A 26305-nucleotide genomic window follows, 5' to 3' on the forward strand; every position below is an offset into this window, starting at 1 on the left:
CTACATTGCCACCGGGGCTCCACCACAGCTTGTACTTGAGCCCAGAGTTTACTGTGGATTAAACATCAGCTGAACGGTGAGTTTACCCTCTCTGCTTAATGCCTCACTAGAACACTACAATGCTGTTACATGTCAGTCCTGCTGGGTTTTCTGTTTAGTGAATTCTTAACCTGTCTGCGGTGCACTGTGGTTGTCTTAGTTTGAAATGTGAAAATTGATTGCAGCTTATCAAATTTCTCTGCTCTGTGTTGAGTTTCTTATTGTCCCTCGCACAAGAGTTACTCAACAGGTCTGGGTTGTTTTGGTACAAAGTGATTGCGCAATCAAGAGCTGGAGCAGTGCTGCACGTCTGCGCTTCACACAAGCAGCAGTGTTGTTCGGAAACTGTTTACTAAGCAGTGATTGTGAATAAAGCATCAGAACTGAATAACTGATCAGTGATCAGAACAAGTACACAAGCGGCTGAGGTGCACGTCTCGTACAAAGTGACCTGTTTGGCACTAATTTCTATAATTAGTGTGGCTAACAGGATGTCACTTTGACGCACTTTGTTGATCCCTGTTATTGGACAATGCATTGTTCTCCTCAGTGCAAGAGGAGAAATGATAAGGTGTTTTAAATACTACTGTGCATGAAACATTGGCACAGCACCTCTAGTGTGTGTGTGTGTGTGTGTGTGTGTGTGTGTGTTTAAGGCTCTGTGATGAAAAGCTTTTGTCTGCGGTTTCCTGAGAAAGCCAAGAGGAGCTCTCCAAATGCCTTCCAGCCCAATCGTCTGAGAATATTTTTATTTTCCTTTGTGTGGCACTTGAGTTGCATGAATTGGACTGCAAAGTACCTGCAGCCTCACAAGAAAGAAGAAGAAGAACTTCTCACAAAATCCAGACTGTATCAATCAGATGTCCGCAGGTCGTGAAGGCGTCAGTGCTGTTCAGCGTCTGAGTGAGTGTGAATGCATGGAAACAGGAGCCAGAGGCCCGGACCTGGGCTACAGGATGGAGGGATTACACACTGAGAGAGAGAGTGTGAGACACTGACAGTTCCACCAGATGGTAAGCTGCATTCCTCCATGTCAGAGTCCCCATCTCACCGCTCACTGGCACATTCCTGAGAGCCCGGAGGCCCCGTAGTGAGACACATGTATGCATGTGGGTTTCCTCTGAAGAAACTAAAGGCAAAATCTTCCCCCCATCATTTCTAAATATCACCGTTCCTTCTGCCTCTTGTTCACCAAGTGAGGCAGACTTATTGTGAGTGTACGCTCACATGTGCTCTCTGTGTCAACACTGATGCTCATTAAAGCGCTGATTAAGTCACTCACAGGCCTGATTGGGTTACCAGTAATCTGGAAGATGCTGCAGCAGGAAAACAACGGCTGGTCAGCTGCTGTGTGGGAGTGCATACAGACACTTATGGGTGTGAACGGTGTCTGGAGGTGCTGTGTGTTGGTGCGTGTGTGTCTGTATTTGTTTTGGGCTCGCATCAGTTCCAGATTTGGTGAGCAGCGTCCCATACGGAGTGAGTGATGTGCTAAAGGGTCGTCTCCTCTCTCAGCAGGACTCCTTACCGGTGAATGAGATGGAAGAGCGCGGGGCTGAAGGTGAACTCCCTCAGAGGCGTCTGGGTGTCAAGGAACAGCAAAATGGAGAGCTGACAGGTAATTAGAGCAAACCTGTGATTTTAAATACCTGCATTTTATTCAAAAATGTCAATTCAATGTCTGTGTGTGTGTGTGTGTGTGTGTGTGTGTGTGTGTGTGTCCAGACACAGAGCTGCCTGCAGGTGAGAGGAAACAGAGGGACAACGAGGAGCGTGAAGCTGTGGTGTTATGGAAGAAGCCTCTGCTCACACTCCACTACTTTGCTCTGGAGCTGCTCATCACCCTTAAAGAGTGGATACAGAGGTGAGGCCAAGGGTGGGAGGCACACCTCCCCCCGTCTCTAAACACTGCCTTGCCTCTGCAGAGTTACACTCGAGCTGTTTCCTCTATTTTCCATTTGACTGTCTCCACGTCATGGTCAATAGAAGTTTGTCCCTTAATTTAGAGGGTCGAAACAACATTGATGCTTGTACAATAAACCGTTAAGTGAGATCCTCAACAGAGATAATGAGATAATCAGTGGACGTTTGGTGCCACAGTGCACACACTTCGACTAAAACACTCAGGCTGTGATGTAGAAGCTGTTTAATGCACGTGCTCAAGTTGTAAAAAGATGATAAACGGTGAAGATCAGCCTGTCGGATGTGTTTTATTAGTCGTGTGTTGATGCCAATACAGCAACTAAGCAGAGTTTATGCCAGTTATATTTATAACGGCGCTTCTTGTCAATCTCAGGCAAAAAGAGGATGTGAAAGTAAAAGGGATCGTGCCCTGTCCTCGCTCTGAGCCTCACGGGCACACACAGGCACACACAGGCACACACACAGAGGCAGACAGCAGGTGACCTTGACTGTCTCAGTGCTATCACCACCTTCTCCCTCATAGTGTAGTCTTCAGTCAGACGCCTAATGGAACCTACAATGTAACACCAAACAGTCATTACAGCATTTGCTCATCTGTTTCTTTTCCTCTTATTACTCCCTTTCCTATCTGTTGATAGAGTCGACGAGGTCTCTCCACCTCACCGATTTTTACCTCAGCCACAAAGCAGCAGACCATGACGGGGTTTGCTTTTGATGACAAATTCCCCGTGCTGCACAAACTGTCTTTTACACACCTAAATAATCTTTGTTGACACCGAGGGCCCAGAAGAAGGTCAGAGTGTACGCTCAGGGAGGCCTTTGTGGTTAAGTGTGTGAGGACAACGTGTTTATTTTCTAAACTACAAGAGGATGTGGTGAGCCGCAAGCACCAGGAGCGCTTCTCTGACTGAGACAGGCTGCTGTTCACCAGCACTCAAAACACATGGGGTTGTAACTGCTGCGCGGGGACACATGCGAGCACATTAAGGCTTACGAGCACAGAGAAGTTTATCCTGAACGCCGATAGAAGTGGTTTGTAATTTAAAGCATGTGTACTCGGGCCTGGGGGGCATCACACTGCTCAGTGCTGTGGCTCTGCATTTGTTTGGCTTCAGATGTAAATGGAGAAAATAATTGAGAAACAGAGGGAGGACTGGGATGGAGATGTGAGAGACTATGATTTTGTCAGGAATCCTTCTGGTGAAATGACTCTGCACTAAAACCCAGAGACACAGTAGGAGCGTGGTGTGGTCGGTGCTGCCCGTCAGACACAAATACTGTAGAGACATTAGAGAGCAGTTTAAAGCCGTGAGCTGAGGAGCAGTCTGTCAGGGACACAGTGCCTCACTGTGTCTGAACCTGTCTGCCTGAGACTCCCCGTGAAGGACTGAAGGACTCACTGGTAAGTTAACCAAGCAGGCAGCTAGCTAACATGTTGTTCACCTGAGGACAGCTGTTAGCCACAAGGTTAGCTTACAGCAGCTAACAGTACCAGGCGTCACCATGGAAACGTTAGCAGGCTAACTTTAGCTTAGCAGAAAAAAGTTGGTATCATGAGCAACAGGTACTCATCATGCAGTAAAAGGTTAGTATTAGTATGTGTTTTATTCTTATTATTTACAAATACATTTAGAAAGAAGTGAAATCAGTAGGTTGGCGTGAGCTTAGTGGTTAAAATGTAAGTATTGTATTTTATAAGCTCATTTTTATCTAAAATATTCATCTTTAAAATAACTAAAGTAATAGTAATAAAGTAGGTAACTCAGTCAACTCTTCCATCATTACATTAGATACAGTCCTTAAATAAAAGTCATTTATTCTTTCATCCATATCAGCACAAGTGTATAATGTGTCCACTGTCAACCATCAGTGATTATAATGTTTTTACTGACTTACTTCTTCATATGTGTGCACAGGAGCACTCCACTGTGTGAGCTAACACGTGCCCTCCTCAGGACACTGCTGTGGTGGGGGGGAGCAGGTTAGGGTCTGGACATAGTTAGTGTGTATATACAGTGTTTTACCCACATGACTTATCCTGAGAGAGAACACGCTGCTCCTGTTGGCTGAGGCTATAATTGCAGTGGCTTGAATAGTTCCCAGCAGATGTCTCTCTCCCCCCAAAGTTAAAGCAAAAGCTGCATCCTCCACCAAAGAACTGCATCCTCTCCTCTCACTAATACTGTCTCACTCCTGCTGTTAATGATTCCTCATCTATTTTTAAAGTGCCCTCACACTCTTTCTGCCCTCCTTCAGTACCATCTCTGCCTCCCTGCACTTGCATTCATCACTTTCCATCTTCATTCTCTTCTTCTCCTTCAACCAGGCTCTGGCAGCAAAGACAGACTGTGTTTGGCCTGCTGATCCTGCTAATCCTCCTCTCCATTGCCTACTGTATTGAAGGAACACACCAGAAGGTGACTGATTACTCTAAATACTTGTCATCGTACGTTATAACCACACTTTGGGTGCTATGGAAGGTCAGCACCTTTGCTCAGTTTGTTAGGCTAACATAAGCCGCTCAGCCTTTTAAGGGAGGGGATAGTTAAATATGTATTTTTTCTCTGTGGTGGTCGCTTGCCTCATGACGTTGGAGTGCAGGTTACTGAACACTGTCCTTTAGCAAGACACTAAACCAGTGCCAGCACTATGTCCTACTAAAGTGGAAAAGTGCTATTTAATGCAGTCCATTCACTATTTATTTAGGCTCTGCATATTTGCATGCCTGATTAGGTGTGCACAGAGAGGATACCTGCAAGAACATCATCTCTAACAAGTGTGTGTTTGTGTGAACGTGCCTACGTCGTGTTGGTGTAATTATTAACTTTACTCTAACTAATCTCTTAGGTCCACAGGGCAAACTACAGGATCTGTGGAAGTATACAGTGCTATAGATCTGGCCAGAACCGTCCCCCTGTCTTTTCTTCCTGCTATGAGCTGTAGTATTTTGAACTCCACTGCCATAAAATGTTTTTCTTTTTTTCAATGTTATGCACAGAGAGTCAGGAGTTGTGTAATCAGTTCTCAGTAACTATACGTAACACTCTCACCAATGGCTGGCACTGCACTTCCCAGCATTCTGCCAGCAAAGGGAGAGGGACTAAGTGGTGTTTTGTTTTGCTGGGTTTCCTGGGAAATGGAGTCGTCAGTCCGAGCCCACCCCACTCCCCACTCCCCTCCAACCGTCAGTCCCCTCCCTTCTTCCCGTAATCTACACACTCCATGCTTCCTCCTGCATACAACCTGCCTCGGCTCGAGGGAGGAGGTGTAAAAGGAGTGATGGATGGAGTGATAGTGGCGGATGAGCAGGAGGAAGAGGAACACAGAGAGAGATAGAGAGTGCTTGGCTTGCCTTACTTTACTAGTTGTGTAAGAGTTGGCTGCCACCAAAAAGAATAATGGTGCTGTTCTTCTGTGTGCTGAACACTCCTACCCTACGGCTCTGTCCTCCAAACTCAACAACAAACTCTGTGTCTAAAGGTCTCTCTCCCACTCTCTTCCTCTCGCTCTCTTTCTCTACCACCCACTAGCCCTCTCCCACCCTTTTAAGTGCCCTCTGTTTTGCACACTTTCACTCTCGCACCTTCTCTCACTCTGTGTCTGTCCCTCCCCTCCTCTCTGCGTGCACCCCCCCCACCCCCCCCCACCCCCTCATCCCGTTCTTGTTTTCCTCACACTCTCTGCATGTGTCTCTGCCATGTGGTTGACCGTCCCTCTCTCTGGCCTCTACAGTATGTGCGCTACATGGAGAAGAAGACGCTGTGGTGCGCCTACTGGGTCGGCCTGGGCATCCTGTCCTCGGTGGGTCTTGGCACCGGCCTGCACACCTTCCTCCTGTACTTGGTAAGAGAATGTTTTCTGTGACTCTCCACGAGTTGCTCGCCACCTTCACACTGCAGTGATTCACTTGCCTGTGCATGTTTATGACCAAAGTGAAACTCAAACACAGTGGATGATGGTGGTGCAGTGACGCAGGTCTTAAAAGGCTGTGTTGAGACTGTTGTTGGGTTGTTGCTAAGGCTTTAATAAGAGCATTATTAAAAAAGCTTTCGGAGGCTCCTTATGCATTTGCACATGCATACATGAGTATGTTGGAGTGGGTTAGTGCGGGCGTGCATTTCAGAGTGGGGCGGAGATGAATAGGCACTGTGGTAGCCGCACTGTTTTGACAGGCAGTCCAGGAACAATCGCACTCACTGACCCCTCTGACTGAGTGCACATGAGGATAAAAACACTCTCCCTCCCTCTCTTCGAGTTCTTTCTCTTTCCTTTCTCTCCCCTCTCCTGCTCCCTACTGTGTCACTCGCTCGTCCTTTCTCTTACACTCCCTCCCCTTACTCATTCTCCTTTTTATGTCTCTCCTCTGCCTACAGTCCCCCTTTTACTCCCCCCTTCCTTCTCCCTTCCTCTTTCTGTCTGTTTTTCCCTTAACTCTCTGTCTCTCTCTCCGTCTCTGAGTGTCTCTGCTCTGTTTTGAGCGTGGGGAGGTTTTGGGTCTCTACTGCTGATCAGATCAGGGTCCCAAAACATCTGCTTGTCTTCTCTGCTCTGAGTCCGTCTGTCATCAGGGACTCCACTGTTGCACTCGTGTGCCCTTGCCCAGTGGTGCTGAACTGGAAACTTTGAAGTGCCTGTCCTCCATTCTGCTGTTTTTAAAAGCCAAACTCTGGCGCCTCCAAATGTAATTTGAGAGGGTTTTTTTCTGCTCTTCCTTAGTGGCCCAGCTCAGTTTTTCAGCAGGTTTTAAAGTAGGATGTCACCATCTAGTGAGTGTAGCTGCTACTGCATGCTGTGGTGTCACTGGGTTCACGACAGAACTTGGTGCTCCTTGCTAGAGCTGCTGTCGTGCATTTTTTATGGAGTTTGACTGATATTGTTATTCAAAGGCCGATACTAGTGCAGATATTTTTTAATTTAGTCTGCCGCTTACGTGATGTTTGGTGCGGATATTCAAATGAGATGTTTTTAAAAGGTTAACCAAACTAAATTGCACTTTTAAACAATTTATATATCCTCATGAACACACCTCTTGTGGGCTGAAAATGCCTCTGTAACTGCATTTACACCATCCGACAGTCCTAGAGATAATGAAACATTGCTGACAGACCTGAACGTGTGGACGGCAGGCCGACTTGTCCACACTGGAATGAATTCACTGCTAAAGCAGCTGGATAAAATCAGAATATAACAGCCTGTCGTCAGTGATGATCATGTATTACCTTTGTCTAAGCATATTTTTTAAATATAAGGAACCCTGTCTTACCTGCTTCCTCTCTTCAGCGGTGAGCCTAAGAAGCACTAAACTGTCTTTTCTGTGTAAGAGCGGTTTAAAGGAAGCCTTAAGAGTCCTAAGTGCTTTTGCAGAGTTCTGGGTCCTGACAGATATTTCTGATTCTGACAGTAAAAAAGTTGGAGAATTTCTGTGGTAAGTGAACAGTAGAGAGTGCCAGCAGACATGCTGTCCTGTTTTCAGGAACTAGGACTGGGTCAGTGATTATAACTGGGTCAAACTATTTCAGAACACTTGCTAAAATGTCCCCACAAACTTACAACTCCTGACACTTGCAGCTTGACCCTCCTCCCACTGTTTTCCTTCCTGTCTATAAGACTTCATAATATGCCAGAAACTGAAAACTAAATTAGGCCTGGGTGTTTGCCAGCTCTTGACTTTGACTTACACCCATGACAACATTTGGAAAGTAAACCAGAGAGCAGAACTCAAACAATCAGTCGGTCAGAAAATGAATGGCAACAGTTTTGATAGTTGCTCAGTTCCAGCTTCTCAAATATGATTTCCATCTGATATTATCTCTTCTATCATAGTAAACTGACATCTGAGGCAATTGTGGTGGACATTTTTCAATATTTTCTGACATTTTATTGGCCGAGCATGTCATCTAGGAAATAAACAGTAGATGAATAGATAATTAGTTGTAGCCCCGCCTGAATATCTCAATAGCAAACACAATCTTCATCATAGTTGCACTTGCAGCCATAGATTGTATTCTGTGTATTAGAATCATATATATACCATGATCATGTTCTGTCAAGCAGATCGATCAGTTAGTTCATTAATAGAAAGTAATTAGAGCTATTTTATTTCTAAATAGTTAGATGTTTGTAAGTGGCCCAGTTCGTCACTAGAAACAGTCAGCAGAGGGTGCCAGTGATCAATAAACCAGAAAAATCAGTGCAGACGAGTACTGTAATACTTCAAAATGTTGTATCATCATATTAACAACTGAAAAGGTTCCATAATAATATATCAGGTTATTGAAGAGCATAGTGGAATGTCACACTACCAACTCCAAACAAATACATTTTATTGTGCTCCAGTTTTTCCACCACCATCACGTGAGCAGTCCTTTGGTGATCCTCGTGTCTGTTTCAAGACGCACAAAGGTGTAAATGTGAGCAGTGTAATAACCACTAAGGTCCTCTGTAGTGCTATTTTCACATGGCACAGCATGTGACTCTGCGTTGTCATATGACTTCTCCTACCTTCATTTGTTCTTCCTTTTCTGACTTATTTAAACGACTTAACTCCTCGACTGACGTTAATTCTTTCATTTCCTCCTGTTACCGTTAATGTGTGGTCACATTTTTCTCTGCTGACACAGTGTGGACGTCATTTTAAAAGGTACTGCGAGATGCAAGGTTTCTGCCTATTGTCTGGCAAGATGATACGACAATCTTCAACTGCTTCTAGGTGTTTTGTTGGAAATAAATGACCACACATCACAGCACGCATCCTTAGTGGTTGGCGGGAAGCAGTAAACATTTATATGAGGGTGCTGCAGAGCCACCGGCAGAGGGGGGTGAAGAGCCAGTAACACTGAAAGCATCCCAGTCAATGAAACCAGAGCAGAAGTGGCAGTCTCCTGTTCCCTGACATGGGCAATTGCTGCCCTGTGTGTTTGTGTCCCACTGAGACTGCGGGAGATCATTGTACATAGACAGGACTGGTTATTGGAGAAAGATAAAATCCGGCAACTCAAGCGTAGAGAAGAAAAAAGCACACTTCTTGGCACACCATCAAGTGTATTTTATCCAGCTGCTCTGAGGGAGGAGGTAGTGGGTGGGTGCTTATAATACAGACCATGAAAACAATAAAATCATGCTGGAACACTGGAGAGATCTCATTTCGGCAGGGGCTGCGGGGCGAGGATCAACGCACACACACACACACACACACACACACACACACACACACACACACACACACACACACACACACACACAAGTCCTGCACCTGCGCATGTATCTGCCATAATGATGGTGAAGATCACAATTATGAGTGGGACCGGCTTTCATCCCCACTTAGATTTTTAAGTATTTGTTTTCTAGTGACAACTAGTGTCACTGCCCTCCATAAATCCTCTTTTAACTGAGAAGGGGTTAGCAATGAGTGTGACTCTTGAAAGCTTGGGAAATGCTGTAAATATTTTAGAAGAGAGCTCATCTGAGTCATCCACCATTAAATTACTTTCAGTAATGGCTGTTGCCATTAAGTCATTATGGGCAGCATGAAAATTGTTGTGCTCAACGTTAAATCAACAGCAACAAAGAATTAAAGTCATTATAATTGAAGCCACGCACGTTGCTGTTTACATAATAGCAACTAGGGTAGTCTTTTCTTTTTTCCCCCCTCTCCCTCTTGGCTTTGAGCTGTTTTATGAGTGAGAGGTATACATGTTGTGTCTTTCCGGGAGCATAAATGCCAGCAGCCACTGGGGAAAAACTCAACACCAATCATACGGGATATCGAAAAAAATAAATCCAATGTTTGGAGCATGATTTACAGTCTCTTGTCTTTCAAAAAATAATCCAGTGGCTCATCTAAATAAAGCGACATTCTGTAGTTTTCTGTATTAAGTTTCTTTTAGGATTGCTAAATTATATGTTGCAGAGGAGGTTTGTGTAGAAACAGATTTTACTCAGCAAACCCCCTAAAATTAAGTTTTGGTTGTTGGCAATTACCAGGAGCACAGCTTTAATTAGTGCCAACTGGCACTGTTAGCGCTGAGCAGGTCTGAGAGTGTGTCTATCATACGCCGTCTCTGCATTGTTGTTACTATCACACACACTGCTGCTGCTGCTCAGGGCCTAAAAGTTTATCCTGCTCATATGCCGTTGTACAGTTAAGTGCAATCTGCCCACTCGTTCTCAGTCTGACAAGAACATGTGGGCGAGAGAAACTCGGTCACAGCATGGCAGGATATCAGACAAAGACTGTGTGTGAGTGTGTGTGTGTGTGTGGGGGGGGTGCACTACCCCTCGCTCACCTGACCATAGTTTGGCTGTTACAGTGACGAGCCTTGCTACAATCCCAGAACAATAGGGCACCTTCATGTTCACATAGACAGAAACCCGGTCGCTTTGTTTGACTTGTGACTCACACACTCCCGCTCGTCTGTATGACCTGGTCTACATTTTCCACCATTCACAAGTGTTTCTTTTCTTTTATTGGCTCACTTGAAATTGTTTCTGAACTCAGAGATGATAAGCCTCCAGGTCGGCTCTTTAGAAAGTGCTGACTTTACGCTGACGGGTGTGGACTTACTGTATATATACACGGTGCCAAAATAGTCATTCACAATTGTATTGACTTTGCTGTACATGCGCTCTGTGTCAAACATGACTCGGCATAGCATAATGGCTCCTGTATTCACCCGATACTTTGCACGTTACCCGGTACATGAGTGACACATGAGGATCAAATTCAGTAGTTCTTTGAAAAGCTGAAAAGCTACTCTTGACTCACCACTGGCTGGCAGTAACAGATCTCTCGCTTTAACTTTAACACCTCTTAAATTCAATTTGAAGCCATCAATTTTTAACTACATCTAGATAGTGTGTCAGAACTTTATCGCTCGGATTTGATCCTCCCACTACTGAACAGGCAGTATTACTTACATACCATAAAGATTCGTTGGTTGGGAATTTTACACTGGTAAGTTACAGATTTGCAGCTGCTCCCCTGGGGAATTGTCTAACTTTGGGTTTGAATATGAAATACCACAACAAAAGGCTTTTAACTCCTTTGGCTGAAAAAGAAAACATGAAAACCACACAGCTGCTTTGATCTATGATTTTTAATTAATTCTGTTAAGTTAAGTAATTTTCTTCTTCATAAGGTTGGAGACTTGGATCTGCCCAAACGTCTTGTGACTTACTCATCTTCACCAAACATGTTCAGAGATAAATACCATAGAGATGTGTAACTGGAAGCTTTGTGTGTGTGTGTGTGTGTGTGTGTGTGTGTGTGTGTGTGTGTGTGTGTGTGTGTGTGTTGTTTCTAATGGCTTCTCAATCTTAACTGTCACACTCCAGCCATCCAAGGCATGCGTCTGTCTGTCTGTGTCTTGGAGGCCCCAGGAGTCCTGTTAATACCAAGTACAATAACCGTTCGCTTTTAAAGACACACAATCACTCACACACACACACACACACACACACACACACACACACAGACCGCAGGAAGCCAATCTGGGGCCAAAGTGGGCTTAGTGTGTAGCCAGTCTGGAACGGCACCAACAACCCTGCCAGAACAAGCCAAACCTGACCAGACCAAACCAGAGCGCTGCCGGCCGGCTGCAGGTGTTAAGGTTATTTGAAGCATTGTTTAGTTTAGTTGACATTGTACTGTGGAGGTCACCCAGTGCTTTTCAGTTACCCATCACACCATCACACCATCACACAGCCTCAAGTGGGTCTGTGATGGTATGTCTCAGATTTTAGGGTTTTTTTCTGTTTTATATTGTGATTACAGTTGCAACAAAACTTTTGATTGATCTGCCAACTATTTTCTCGGTCTACAGGATGTCAGAAAATTGTGAAAAATGCCAATCACATGGCTCAAAAGCACATGGTGACGTCTTCAAATTGCTTAATTTGTCAAAATGTTCAATTTACTATCACATTAGCTGAAGAAAAGCAGTAATTTTTTTTATTTTTATTTGAAAACCCTCGACTCGACAATTAATTGTTCATAAAAATAGTTGCCATTTCATTTAACTGGTTGAATCGCTTCTGCTCTGACTGTGATAATACAAAATTGTTTTACATCAGAGTCAAAGTCACTTATTTTTAATGTGTAGAATTAAAATACATACTTTTCTAGACATACTATGTGATCTGCTTTATGCACGTTTTACAACATTATGTAACTACAGATTAAGCACAGAGAGAAAGTACTGCAGAAAACAATAGTGATTCATTTGTTTGATCATTAACAGGTTTACCACTGAAACAAAGCATTCAATAATCATAATTCAATAATGACTCAAATGTTAAGTAATTGCAACTGGACACTGGACTTTTTACAATGTGTTCACTGTGGGCTTATTTAATTTGCAACTGTAAGTCCTGAATTTGAACATTAGATGTAAGGGCAGTTTCACATCACTTGGATTGAAATGAAATGAAAGTCATGTCTTCTGTGTGTTTGATCGCTCAGTCAGTGGGGGGTCAGAGTGTGTCTGTCTGCTAGTCAGGGAGAGGTTTCTGAGCATGAAGTCATATGGTGAAACCACATGGATAAATCACTGGGACCAGCCCCTCAAACCTCCAACATCTCACAGCCAGTGTGTGTGTGTGTCTGTGTGTGTGTGTGTGTGTGTGTGTGTGTGTGTGTGTGTGTGTGCTTACCACCCACTTTTAACCCCGACCACCCACACCCCCGCCCCTCCTCTGCTCCATCTCTGGCCCCACTCCAGCGTTCTCTTGCCTCTCTCAGAGACCCTGACCAGGGCTTCTTCATAACGAACTAACCTCTAATGTTTGTGCTGCTTGTCCTCCAGCAGTCCTCCACCGTGAGGAGCGGTTAACAGGTTATGCTAGGCGGACCGTGTCTAATGTGCTTAAATGGCCCTTGACAACCACAGCGACCTGTTAATGACTGGACCATCCTGCGGCCGTGGTCGCTGAGAACTGGTCAGTTTATGGTCACCCATTAATGTCTGGTTTGGGCCTTCAAAAGCAGCTACATTTGCCACCATAATGTAACAAGGAGTCCTGCCTTGACTGGTGGCCGGGACAATTATGGGCTGCATCTGCTAGGATTTCCTGATTAGATGATGAATTAGGGGTCATGATTTCCCTGTATGCTTTGTATCTCTTTGATTTTTGATCATTTAAAGTCCAGCTCAGTACACAACATTTAAACTGGGAGAGCATGCAGAGATTAAAATCTATTTTTTGTTAAAGTATTTATAGCCTAAGGACAGCTGACACTTTGAATGTGACAGGCATGTGTTTCCTTAATGAGAATGTACTGGAGTTTGAAATTTATGGTAGTACGTGAGGAAGTTCCACCATGAGTGCTTTTAGTCTGCTACAATTAGAAATGTAAAAAGCCCCGTCCTTGTACAATTCAAGTCATGACGCCTACACTGGTCCATCATGCTGTGAGTGTGTGTGCGTGTCTGCTGAACCAACACAAACAACACTGTCACTGTGTTTTGTAGTGTTTTAAATTCAAGACTATTATAACAGCGGTGCAGGATCCTGTGGAGCAGAGAAGGTGGTTGATAGTCCTTGTCAGAAGCTCATCTCAGCAGCAGCGATTGGCCAACCAGCTTTCACATCCTCCTTCAGTAGGCGCTCTGACGCACACTTGGTTCTTGCTGTGGCACTGGGGGGAAGCGCCTTTCCGTTCATGTGCTGTAGCAACTGCTGTGCTCATAGGCGATCCCTGTGACCAGGACTTCAGGGATACACGCCAAAACACCGCCGAATGAATGAAACGCTGAATGCATTTCCTTCCTCATAAGACATTTGCGAATCCATTAAAAAAAAATGTACCTCCTGCATTGTTTACATCGATGTTTGCTAGCTTGCAGTTTTCCTCTTGGAGCGTCACGTTACCATCTGAAGAATGTCAGATTAGCATGAAACGGCAGCAGGAATTTGTGTTGCATCTCCCACGTACACTCGTATGCATGCGTGTCTTCGTGCAAAATGGGCACCCACTCATGAAGAACTTCTGCTAAGTGCTCAGAGTGGTCACTCCACATGGTACCTTTGATTTAAAGCCTAGTCAGATGGGATTAGCATTACAGGACAAGTTGGGGAATAAAATATTTACTGTGCTCCTCTGTAATTCCACTCGTTGTCTGTGCAGCATTTTAACCATCTGGAAATAACACGATGTGGTCTGAAACAGATATGGACATTCTGCAGGAACAGCCAAAAAAAACCCAGCTACCAGCTGCCATTACAACAGCCCGCTTGATGAGCTATTGTTGTTGCTAGCCATATAGGCCTTTATGTTTCTGTTTCCTTCATTTTCACACAAATGTACGTTTTTACGCAGCAGTTCCCGCATAAAAAACCTCAGAGATTGACTCAAAGTAGAAAGAGCTTGCTCCAGCGGACCAGCAGGTGAGTGGGGCTTTAGTTATTCTGGGGTTAGGCGTGAAACATTACCCACATACGTATACGTGCTCCAGACAGGATTAAAATCACTGATCAGTGCAGGTAATGTTTAAATAAAACCAGTCCCATTGGGGCTTTAAATGGCAGTTTGACTTGATAGCTCACAGTGATATCATGCTGTGGTTGTTAGACCGTATGCCCTCGCTGACATGCACTCTACTCTATAGTGATGACATAGGATTGACATGCTATAGTACTGGAGCCAAACTGCGTGTGTCTCCTCAGATTCTCTGTGGATGTACACATACCCAGGAGTGGGGATCCCACTCGTATTGGAGGCCGGTTGCTGGTTTCTGCAGGTCACCACAGGAATCCCAGCAATGCTGCCTCCATTGTGTATCCCATCGGGTCAGAGAGAGGAACTTTGTGCCTTTGTCAGTACTGACGTGTATTTTAGTGGCTGCAAACATCATCAACATTACACAAATCTCAAAGTAGACACAGTTAGGAGGTGGAATACTTATTTCAGCACATATACATAAACCGTCACCACTTTGTTTATAGTAAACAGTCTGTAAGGTAGAACAATGGTTTCTCTCAGAGAGGAAAAAATACTTCCTCTACTGTGTGTTTTGTATTTTCCCCCTGATATTAATTATCTATGCCTCCCAACGAAAAGATGAAATGTGAGTTTGTATACCTGTTTGTCTAATCAAGTCAGAAGCAGAATGAGACAGACGGCAGCCACAGCACCTGGATGGATGCTGTGGGCTGGGCTGCAGATTAATGGTGAGTCACCTGGACAACATGAGATGACTGGGCTTTTGTGTAAGGTGAGAAGCAGTGACACAGCATTAGACAGAGAGAGGGAGAGAGGATGTACTCTGAGTCACGCAACACTCTCCGCTCTCTGTTGGCAGGCTGTCTGTGTGTGTTTGGTAAACACACATTACCTGGGATAGAGTTGGAAGGTGTGAGCATGAGGAATATAGTCTTTCTTGGCCACACAAACGTTCTGCATGAGGACTGTGTGTGTGTGTGTGTGTGTGTGTGTGTGTGTGTGTGTGTGTGTGTGTGTGTCAGGGCAGAGTGATCCCACTGGAAAGTCAGAGGGGAGGATATGAGGGTGGGGAGTATCCAGTCCGGCTGGGTCAGTGCTGGGAGTTTCTTGACTTCTCCCACTGGGTCACCACAGATTTTCTCATTTGTCTTCTGCTTTTGTAAAAAACAAAAAAAACAAAAAAGAAAGAAAACAAGTGTGTGAACATCAGCTGTTTTCTCTTTAAGTCTCTTTTCTAAGGAGGGTTTAGTTCAGTGACTGTGCCTACTTCCTAACACTGTGTGTATAGAGACTAATCTGTGTCATCTGAAGAGAGTGCACTGTTCCTAGAGAAGACGTTGCTGTTTCCTGTTGCCTCACACGCCACTGTCCTGCCCTCCCACGTCCCGTCTTGTCCTGCCTTGTCCCATGCAGCTCCGGACGTTCCAGTCCCACCCCAGGTTTGCCAGATCGCTTTGGCGCTACATTGCGTAATGCCAAACTGCCCATGTGCGTCACTGGGAGCACCCTTCCTACACACATACGCATGAGCGTAAACACATGGAATAGACAGAGTACACAGGGCCCGCTTACATAGACCCACTCCTTGGACCTGCCTTTATTTGCAGAGATCGCACCAGTGTTACTGACTTGCTTGATCATTGCTGCCATTTCAGATCCATTTAGATCATTGTTTAGTGTGTAACATGCATTCTTGCAGAGGAAACGCAAAGTCACATGACCTTTTCTTCCTGCCTGGATCCTGTTCAGTATTAAACTTAATCAAACATTGTGCTCTCAGACGATGTTATCAACCTTAGTGTATTAATGAGCCAGTGTAAAACGACCGACGGCCATTTGTACAAATAGTTTCCTTGTTCCCCTCAGACAACTCTGAGTGAATTTATGCTGCAGTTATTGTTAGATATAGTTTTCACAGGCATTTTAGAACTTTCTGTCCCCTGTTCTTTTCATTTTGACATTTGCTTTGGCTGAAATAGGAAATTAAATTACTCTTGAAAAACAGGTGTTTTACATGAAATTACCTTTCAAAACAGGCGTGTTAAATGAGAAGCTACGTCATTTAAACAGAGGAATGTTAAATTGCTCATGTTTAAAATAATAGAGGTGCAGTTAGAGAAAGGAGACTTCAAACGACCAATGCTGTTACTTTATTTCAAAATGCCAGAAGTGTATTGAAATGGAGATTTCCCCTCTTGATATGTTCATTTTGGTATTTCTGTGTAATTGAGTTTAAGTGTGAGAGTGTGTGTGTGGCCTTGGGAGTCTCTCCACTCTGCAGCATTGGGGATGACTTGTTTTAGGGTTTGCCGAGTCAAGAACACAAAGCCGACAGCTCGGTGAACTTTCACCACACAGCAGAGATCCACCCTGCACCTCTGGTCCTCCCTTTGATTTCTGTTTTCTCAATGGAAGCCTAATTGAAACGAGTAAATAAAGAAGAGCCAGAAATGTAAACCAGACCGGGCCCTTTCAAAGACGGCGGGGCCTTAAGTATGCTAATGTCTCATTCGTACAACAGGAACAGTCAGACATTAATAAACTCTGTCTGAAGAGAGTCCATATTGACAGTCCCCTTCTTTCTTCTTCTTCATTATTATTATTGCTTTCCTGTGGTGCCATGTGCACGTGTGTGTGTGTGTGTGTGTGTGTGTGTGTGTGTGTGTGTGTGTGTGTGTGTGTGTGTGTGTCACCTATGAAAGGTGACTGGGAAGTGTTTTTTTGCCCCAGCTGTGGTTTCCATCTTTAATGGTTTCCACCTCTCCACTCTTTATCTGCTGACTCTTTGATTTCCCTGTAGGTTCTGAAACAACATGAAGCAGTCTTTTGCATAATGCTCCAGCTTAATCATAATTCTCAATTTCTTAATGGCCTTTGTAACTCATTCTGAAAGGAACAGCCTTAGATACTGGCCCACGTATAACTGTCCTCATGTTATCAATAAGTATTTGACTCACTGTTGTCACTTTCTCCTTGTGCTAATAACAAAGGGGTCTTCCGCTGACTCAAAACTTATTCCAACCGGTGGACTCACTTCCACTCTATTTTCACCCCTTTTCTTCCTTCCTCTCTTTCTCTCTCTCTATTTCTCAGGGACCACACATAGCATCAGTGACGTTGGCAGCCTATGAATGTGGCTCGGTGGATTTCCCTGAGCCACCCTATCCGGACCAAATAGTCTGCCCCCATCAGCAGGACACCCCAGCCCCAGGCTCTGATGCTGAGCAGGTGGGCGTGGAGGCTGCGGGGGTGGATGGGTTGGCGGGGTCAGCAGCCACCCAGGGAAGCATCTCTCTGTGGACCATCATCTCCAAAGTGCGCCTGGAAGCTTGTATGTGGGTGAGTGCCTGTCACACACTGTGCGGACTGTAGACCGGAACAGAGTTCAGCCTCCGTAAACACTTCTCATGGCTCAGTTTTGGTCTCGGCTTGCAGTGACCTCGCACATTCGCCACAGCTTTGACCAGCGTTCAGAATGTGTGCTTTGAAATATTGCTGCTGTCAGGTGAAAACCTCATATCTCCCAAATGACAGTTTCCCAAGAGCTAAGAAAAACAGCCTTGCTTTCAGATTGACCACCATGCATTTTTCAATTTATCCAGTGGGTTTTGTAAGGTGTCATTAGGCAGCGGGTGGTAGAGACAAGAAATGACCAACAGTGAAGGGGCAGGGTCAAACTGTACAAGCGAAGGACTCCAGATTAGCTGCACAAATCAGATTGTGATTTTTTTTTCTTAGTTAACGTGCAATTTATATGACGTGCATGTTATATAGCATCTAGCAATAATATGCTGTGGTGTGAGAACAGTGAAAGAGGTGAAAACATGGTCGTCCCTATGTTTTCTATCTCTGTTAACGTCTTAATACAAAGAATTATCTGAATCTTTAAGATCTCTTTTAGACCCTAATTTCAGAATCACTGTCATATGTGGTTATTGTTTGTTTTTATTAATTAATTCATTCATTCATTCATTTGCAGTACCTCCACAAGTAAAGGCTTAAGTTAGAAATTATGCAAATTTGCGTTCACACTGTGAGTGGAAATGTATTCATTGATAACTCCGTTACATGGAAAACCCCAGCCTCTTATTGTGAATTTCCCCCATGCAGTCTTGGTGGTTTCACACCTCTAACCAGCCTTGTGGTTACCGAGAAAGATCTCAATCTACAATCTTTATTCACGGCTACAGCAGAAACGTTTTTACCAGCATGTAAAAGTATTTTAAAAGAACATGCTAAACTTTAGAATGCCAGCTTTAATGCCAGAGTTTCTGTTTAAAGCTTGGACTTTTTCCTCGCGTGTCTAGTTACTCTCAGACCGGGGCTCCGGTGGTTCATGTCTCAGAATTACTGTGAAACCACTGACAATGGCTTGTGCTACTGTCACACACACGTACAGTACAGATATGTGTGATCTAGAAGTCACACTCCATTAGGGACTTCTTTGTAGCTGCAGTATCTTTTTACGTCCGCTGTTACTGTCAGTTTCCTTTTTCTTTTAACTGTGAGAAAGGCAGAACTGCCGAAGAGTGAGAAAGGAGAACTTGGTCACTGACACATGATATGAGTTTTATCATTCTTTGTTATCTGTTTCCTTGTTCTACATAATGTGGAAGGGGCTGAGGTGAGGGGGAAATACAGATCCTTTAGCTTCTTCTTCTTCACTACCGGGAGCTTTATAGGAACCAGGCAGCCCATGCACTGCCTGTCCTCTACTGCAACTGGCCGTCAGGCTTCCTTATAATTTGTTACACATTAACTACTCACACATGCAAACTGTGACAAATGCAACACACACACACACACACACTCAATAAAAAATATTTGATTAATCAGATAATCATCCCCTTACACAAATACACATTTGTACTACCACTGCACACAATAAGGGCCTTCTATTGATGACATTTATTGAACTGTGATATTATTATCCTCACTTTTCACCCCTTATAATAGCCTCACGTTGTTATATGATTCACAAACCGCTTCAACATATCTGCGTCCCATTTAGTGTGTCTGTGTGGGTGTGTGCAGGCGCAGTGTTCCTGCATGTAAAACAGTTGGTGGGTTTGATTTATTGGTGCTGCATGTTACAGCAGCAAAACCGTGCTCCGAGGTGTGATATTGGAGTCTGTGCTTGTGGGTGTGTGTGTGCCACCCAATCCCCTTGGATCCACCACCACACCCCTGTAACCCCAGCCTGGCATGGCCGAGGCCAAGGCTTGTCAGCTCTACAGTTGGAGACACCTGTTGTGCCCACGGTTTTTCAAAGCACCCACGCCAGCATTCTCCCTCCTCCTGCCAGTCTCCATCCTCTGGATACGCTGATGATGAGACATGAGACGTGCCCCTCCCCACCACCACTACATCCACCTCTTCCTCTCCTCTTCTCTCCCCTCTTCTCTTTCTCCTTTCTCTTTGTCGTTTTTTGTTCCCTCTTAAAGCCTCTCTGTCCACTGCTGCAGCTCCCTTAAGTGCTCCACTTCAAACACCATCACTGTGCAGGTGGACATATTTCACTGCCCCCTACACAAACACACACACACACACACACACAGGCTCATGCACGCTCACAAACAGAGGCAGAGCTATTGAATGGAGCAGCTGCCAGGGAGATTAGGGCACGTCTCCATTATGAGAAAAAACTGGCAGATTTCATCAAAGACTGCAGTGTTAACAAGAGAACAGGGTGTCCAGATTAAAGATGCAGACTGCCAGGTTTTGGGATAGCACCGCCTCCTGAGAATGATTGTTTGGGCTTGTTGTCGCTGCCATGGTTGCTAACTACTCACTAATCATCTTCTGGCTCAGCCATCCAGCTACATATAAGTAATGTGGCTGTGATTAGTTAGTTATGTTCTTCTCAAAGCGACTGAAGTTGTGATTCCATCTGAAGAAGTGAATACAGTTCAAGAGCACGAATTTTTTCACCTCTGGTATCGTAAGATGTCGGGGATTTGTTGGGGCTTGAAATCATCCATATGCCATCTGTAATTGTAACCTGCACCAACTGTATCCTTAGCATCTCTTCTCGCATCCCCCTACTCTCCCCCTGTGCCTGGAAACTTTAAAGTAATGAGCTGTGAGCAACTCCAAAAACACTGCATTTCTTGGCGGCTGTTTTCATTGTGTTAATTAAGTCTGTAGCCCTCACCCCCTCACCCCTCTCTCCCCCCGTCCTCATGTTTTGGCGGTATGAACTTGGTGAACCGACCGAGCGCTGAGGATTTATTTCTCTCAAATCACTTCCGTTTTCTTCCTGTTAAGCCCCCCCCCACCACCCCCCCGTGAATCACACAGGCTCCACCGCTTTATAGCTACAAGCTCCTTTTGGCTGTTAGATATTGATATCTTGGTTCCTTTAGAGCCCCCTGGGCTTGTTAGCACTTCCTACATTTTCCAGAAACGCAGCTTTCCACGTGTCCAAAGTGGATTGGAACGGAGCAGTTAGTGGTGCAGTGTGTTGATATGCTGTTAAGAGGTGGCATCTGTTTTTTCACCTTCTCTGGGCCTGTGTTTTATGTATCCATGATCGTTTAATAATCTGTGAGATTTTCGTTCTCGTAAATCCTTTCCGTTTTATTCTCATTAAGGACTCTTATCGCACAATCCCTGGCGTCAAGCAGTGCAAGCTCCTTTGGATAGTGGATATTGATATTTTTGCTCCATTAACCCCCCAGGAACCACAGTAACATGCTTGTTTTAAGTATTAAAACATAACGCTAAGACAGATATAGCATTTTTACAACCAGGCCGCTCAATACATAATAAAAAATACAATGTCAAGTAGTAAAATCAGCCACAGCATCTACACAGGCAATTTAGTTCAATTCAGTTGTTCTGTGCACAATAACAAACATCTCTCTCTGTCTTTCTAAAGCCATGTTGGGCTTAGATTTGTTGGCATGATGGGACACAAAGAACATCATGTCAGGTAGTGCTGTGAGCACGAGCAGCGGTAATTAACAGTCTCCACATGTGTGTCTGTGTTTCTGTGTGAGCAGGGTGCAGGCACAGCTATAGGAGAGCTTCCCCCGTACTTCATGGCCCGGGCGGCGAGGCTGTCCGGGGCCGACCCCGATGACGAGGACTACCAGAGGTTTGAGGAGATGCTGGACCAGACCCAGCCTACTCAGGTGATGCACCAGTCCCTGAATCACTTTCTACCTCTAACCCCCACACCGCTTGTTAAGCTTTAACTTTTACTTCTACCTGCTTCACTTCATTCTCACCTTCCTGCTGTTTTGCACTTGCATGCTTGTTCCATATCACTCTATTTTGGCGTTGATTTATTTTCACAGTTATGATTGTTGGTCATCACAATCTTCCTGAAGTGGAACATTCAGGGAGATTGCAGTGGACTAACACTTTATTACCACATTTCATCCTGCCTGTGTGTGTGTGTGGATCACAGACCAAGCCCTGTTGCAGTGCCTCAACGGTCCAGCGGGAATCAAGTGCTTTCACAACGTTATGACTAAGAGAACAGCAATGATGCACTTGAGTAAAATGTTCCCGCCATTTCCGGCCCTTCATTTTGAAATTCCCTGTAAAAAAAAGTTCTCATATCAAACATCCCTGCAAATGTTTCAACAATGCCTAACAGCTCATTGTAAATATTTATCTTTCCACCCTCTTGAGATTATGAATGGAAGAGGAGGAATGAGGGGAAACATGCATGCGGTCTTGTTGCAGCTTTTCATCAGACCGGTCTGTCGTGACACAGTCCTCGTCCTTTGGAATGTTTTTCTCTCTCCAACCGTGGAGGTCAAACAGTCAGACAGGTCAAGTGCAGTAAAACAATCCAGCATCCAGAGATGATTTTGAACTTTACAATGGACTCACTTACCCTTGTATCTGCAAATAAACGGTAGAAAGCAGCACCAGACTGTTTGCAAATAAATGCATTTTTTAATGAGGGCATCCCAGCTATCAGGGGACGACTGAGCGACTCAGAGGGGATATGTAGTATTTATTTACAGTATGTGTTTTACCTTACAGAATGTGCACGGGGTTGATAACAGTCTAGTCGTAGTGTAGACGTGACTCGTTAATGCTAATGCAGCATTTCCAAATTGTTTGCTGGAATTGTTTGAAGAACTGGAAAGACTTGCCAGCATGGTTTCACATGTGTCCAGCTTTTGAGAAGCAAAAAGGGCAAATCACTCAACTCATGTTACAGCACTTATGTTGCTTGTTCAAAATAGCACAAATTGATTTACTGTAACTACAAAAGTAATGATAACACTGAAGCAGTGGTCCTCAAACGGAGACCACTGTTGAGATATTCAGCAAAAAATGTGGAATAGTCACATGATACTGTATGTGAGTGTGTAAGTTCCCTCAGTGTGTTTTACTTTCATTACTGCTGTCTCTCAGTGGAGATAGTTACTCTACTAGATAAGTCAGTACTAAGTAAATTATTCTCATATAGTAATCATAAAGTCCACTTCCAGTGTTTATTTCGGGTATACAACATATGGAAAAAAACATGTAAAGGTGCAGTAAGTCCATGTTTTTGACTCCCATGACACTTTGCCTGGCGGTAGCCCGTCTGCCTCCCACTGGCTGCCTGAGGCTGCTGCTGGCTGCACACTGAAATCATGACAGAAAAGCTTCTCTCATAGAAAAACATAGTCTCCTCAAACTGCCAAAAACACGCCAACATGTTATTCAGGCGACCTCGAGTAGTTGACTCAAACAACGAGAAACAGTCATGGCTGCTGATGAAAAAGAATGTGCGCGGGGAAAGCACCTGTCGTTGGAGCCACCCTCACTAAGTGGGTTGCCTGGTCACGCAATGTGTACCGTGTATTTTATATTCATGTAAAAATCTCAATTAGTTGGTATCTGCTTGAGAATAATAATATAATAATGTCATAATAATCATCCACCTATAGTGATAAGTTTAACCCAGACAGACGTGGTCCCTAGAGGCAGCTTCCCTCTCTGCTCCTCTAAACCAACCTGAACAGAAACCCTCAGACAAGGTGCCCTTTAATAAGAGCATCTCACCAGTGAATTACTGAATTCATTTGTAGTGGCAGAAAAAATCCTCCCTTCTTTGGGACAAAACTTTGAACCATGTTTCATATCTGGCCACAACTTAAATACTGATGTCAAGGCAGGCATACTCACATAATGCCCTCATGATGAAATGGGTGATCCGTTCTCCCAAACACACACTCACAGCATGCTAAGCAGCAGTTAATAAAAGTTAAGTATACCAAATGATGTTTGAACAAATGATTTAAATCATTTTTCAACATAAAAGCATGTGAGTCCCTCGAAGCAGTGAGTACTCACAGAGTAGATATGCTGGGAAATATTACATCGACACTTTTTCTTCATCATCAGCAGAGTTTGTCTGACTGCCAGCACGCACACTCAGGTGACCCTGTGAGACACCAATACTGAAACAGATTCAAGGAAGTCACGAAGAAATGTGGCAAAAAGAATCTGGTGCACTGGTTAACAAAGGACAGGGAACGGAGCACCTGCCGTAAGGTCCACTACTCTTAATGCCGTGGACAGCCGGGCAGGTCGGCACCAACAGCAGCCCTGACGTCCAGACCACACGTGTCAGAGCGGAGCTATGGCATCACTTACTGATAATGTGGCGCTTCCCACCGAAACTGTGAGAAAAGAGCAGAGACAGTGGAAGAGTGAGCCAATCGGTCGGCATGGGAAGAGGAGATTTTGTCTACATGATCATCTGAGGAGCTCCTAGGTGTCTTTTCCCAAACAAACTGACAGCGCGATGCAGGGGAGCATCGCCTGTGTGTCTGGCATCTGTACGAGGGCAGATTAGATGTGGTGCTGCATGCTGCTGTCTCAGTACACAGCCGTAGTCTCTCTCTCGCTCTCGCTCTCTCTCTCTGACATTGTTTCTTTTTCTGTCCCTCGGTTCTTATGCTTTATTCTTTCTCACACAGTCTGTCTCCCACTGTGCATTGCGCCCTCTCTCTCTCTCTCTCTCTCTCTCTCTCTCTCTCTCTCTCTCTCTCTCTCTCTCTCTCTCTGTGTCTCGCTGATGATATCTGGCAGCCATGTGTATGTATGTAATGTGTGCTCGTGTGATTGGACAGCATCTGGAGGCAGATTGCTAGCACCAGCGAGGACCTGCCACATACGGAAACATTTTTTGTCTCGCCAGGGCTTTTACCACTACTCGGATGTTCTCAGGGTTCCCTCTTTCGCTCAAGGAGATCCCGCAGCACATCTCTGATTCTCACTTTTCCACCTTTTCAGGTGGAGGCATTCATCTGCTGTGGATTTGTGTCACTTTTTGATTGAGAGGTGACAGTCATTAGTAGTAAGCCAAAGTGGAAACAGACTCCACCGGAATTATATTGGAGAAACACTGATATTGTTGGATCGTTGTGTATTAGACAGGAAGTGGTTCTATTTTGTCCACAAGGACGTGACACCCCTTCAACCCTACCCTCCTCCACAAGCACACGCTCAGACTCTCCCACACACACTCTCCGCCCTGTGGCAGCAGAGCTGGATTAAGATGCTGACTTTGTCCCCTTCGCTGTAGTCACAGAGGTTCGTAGGTGCCAGCAGTTTGACTTAAACCCAGTGGTATTTCTCCCAGCCTGCATGTGCCAACTTCCTGCCACAAGTGCACGTGATGCACAGCAGCACAGCACTGGGGTTTTTTTTTTTCTCATTCATTCAACAGAGCTATTCAAGAATAATGAAGTCATGCCTTTTCTAACGGCTCCAGACGCTGATGTCATGAGCATCAGCTTTTTTTCCCCTCTTAAAACTTTAGCTCAGTACAAGAGCACTCGTGAGCCGGAGAGGAATCCTCAGTATTGACACAGACCGTCTCGGAGGATCCTGCATGGATCGAGTCCATGATTGCTTGTAACTTGATAATGAAGTTATTTCCTGTCCTGTGTTTTTTTTTTTTTTTTTTTTTTTTTTTTCCATCCGGCACGAAAGGGGTTAACAGGCTGTGAATTCTTGATTGCCAACTCCCAGGATCGTATCTCCTGTAACTCAAATCAGGGCCATCTGCGCTGGGCGTATGCCTGCCTTCCCCCCTGGCCTACTGCACTCAAAGGCTCTCTGTGCTGTGGTTTGCCCGGCCCCGTCACGTGACTTCTCTGAAAGTGCCCCCTCCCTCCTCCTCCCTCTTTATTTCCAGTAAACTGTTTGAAAGGAGGGGGGTGAGTCAGAGTAAAACCAGCTTCCCTTTAACCACAGCTTGTTAAAGAATTTGTCAACGTGGACTCAGGGGTGCATTTTTTTTTTTTTTTGAGTATGTGTGAGTGTGTGTCCAGATAGATTTGAATGTGTAGCTCTTCTTTTTTCTTGTCTCTGGAAAGGGGACTGGAGCTTCTATTGCATCAGGAGTTCTTAATCACTCCACTTCCTGTGCCAGAGAGAGCAGGCGCGGGCTTGTCAGGAGTTAATGAGATGAACTTTAGCCGTCATCGTGTCGGGGGGCTCGCGACCGCTCCGGAGATGTGTGTCTTCAGTGTGAAAGACTTTCATTGAGAAAAAAAAGAAAACACAGAGAGAGGGAGAGAAAAAAATGTGCGTGGGTGTTGACTTGTGTATAGGCTATGCATAGATTTTTCCTTGTCTGACACTTTAATTTTCCACATGGAGCGGAGTGCCTTGTCGCTGCCTGCTTTTTGTCTACGTTTGAACTCTGTACCCCATCGGCACAACCAAAGACTACTGAAAACAAAGCACTTGCTTCGCCAACTTTTTCACAATGAAAAACCCACTCTTTTGTAAGAGAACCCTCTCAGCAGATCTAAAACAAACAGAAAAAAACCGTGACTATCATAGTTGACTGAAACCCTGACATTTGAAACGGATCCTGTTTACACTTACAGTATATCAAGATAAAGAGCCATCATTTCTGTTAATGCTTTGGGGCTG

The 26305-nt window shown here is 44.7% G+C and overlaps 1 protein-coding gene across 3 annotated transcripts in view; it reads left to right on the forward strand.

The window, feature by feature from the left end:
* LOC139212656 (vacuole membrane protein 1-like) overlaps positions 1 to 26305 on the forward strand; it is a 53023-nt gene continuing 26718 nt past the window's right edge. Inside the window, exons 1-7 of one of the 3 annotated variants that reach the window (XM_070843146.1) lie at positions 1 to 76; positions 1555 to 1657; positions 1765 to 1903; positions 4289 to 4379; positions 5695 to 5805; positions 17495 to 17740; positions 21406 to 21537. In XM_070843146.1, coding sequence (XP_070699247.1) covers positions 1579 to 1657; positions 1765 to 1903; positions 4289 to 4379; positions 5695 to 5805; positions 17495 to 17740; positions 21406 to 21537 — 798 coding nt within the window. In that variant the 5' untranslated portion in view covers positions 1 to 76; positions 1555 to 1578. Of the gene's footprint in view, positions 77 to 1554; positions 1658 to 1764; positions 1904 to 4288; positions 4380 to 5694; positions 5806 to 17494; positions 17741 to 21405; positions 21538 to 26305 lie in introns of those variants that run through there. The other 2 variants (XM_070843144.1, XM_070843147.1) reach the window with 2 other exon arrangements.

The sequence above is a fragment of the Pempheris klunzingeri genome, chromosome 14 (genome assembly GCF_042242105.1).
Source record: "Pempheris klunzingeri isolate RE-2024b chromosome 14, fPemKlu1.hap1, whole genome shotgun sequence".
In the NCBI taxonomy this organism is placed as follows: Eukaryota; Metazoa; Chordata; class Actinopteri; order Acropomatiformes; family Pempheridae; genus Pempheris; species Pempheris klunzingeri.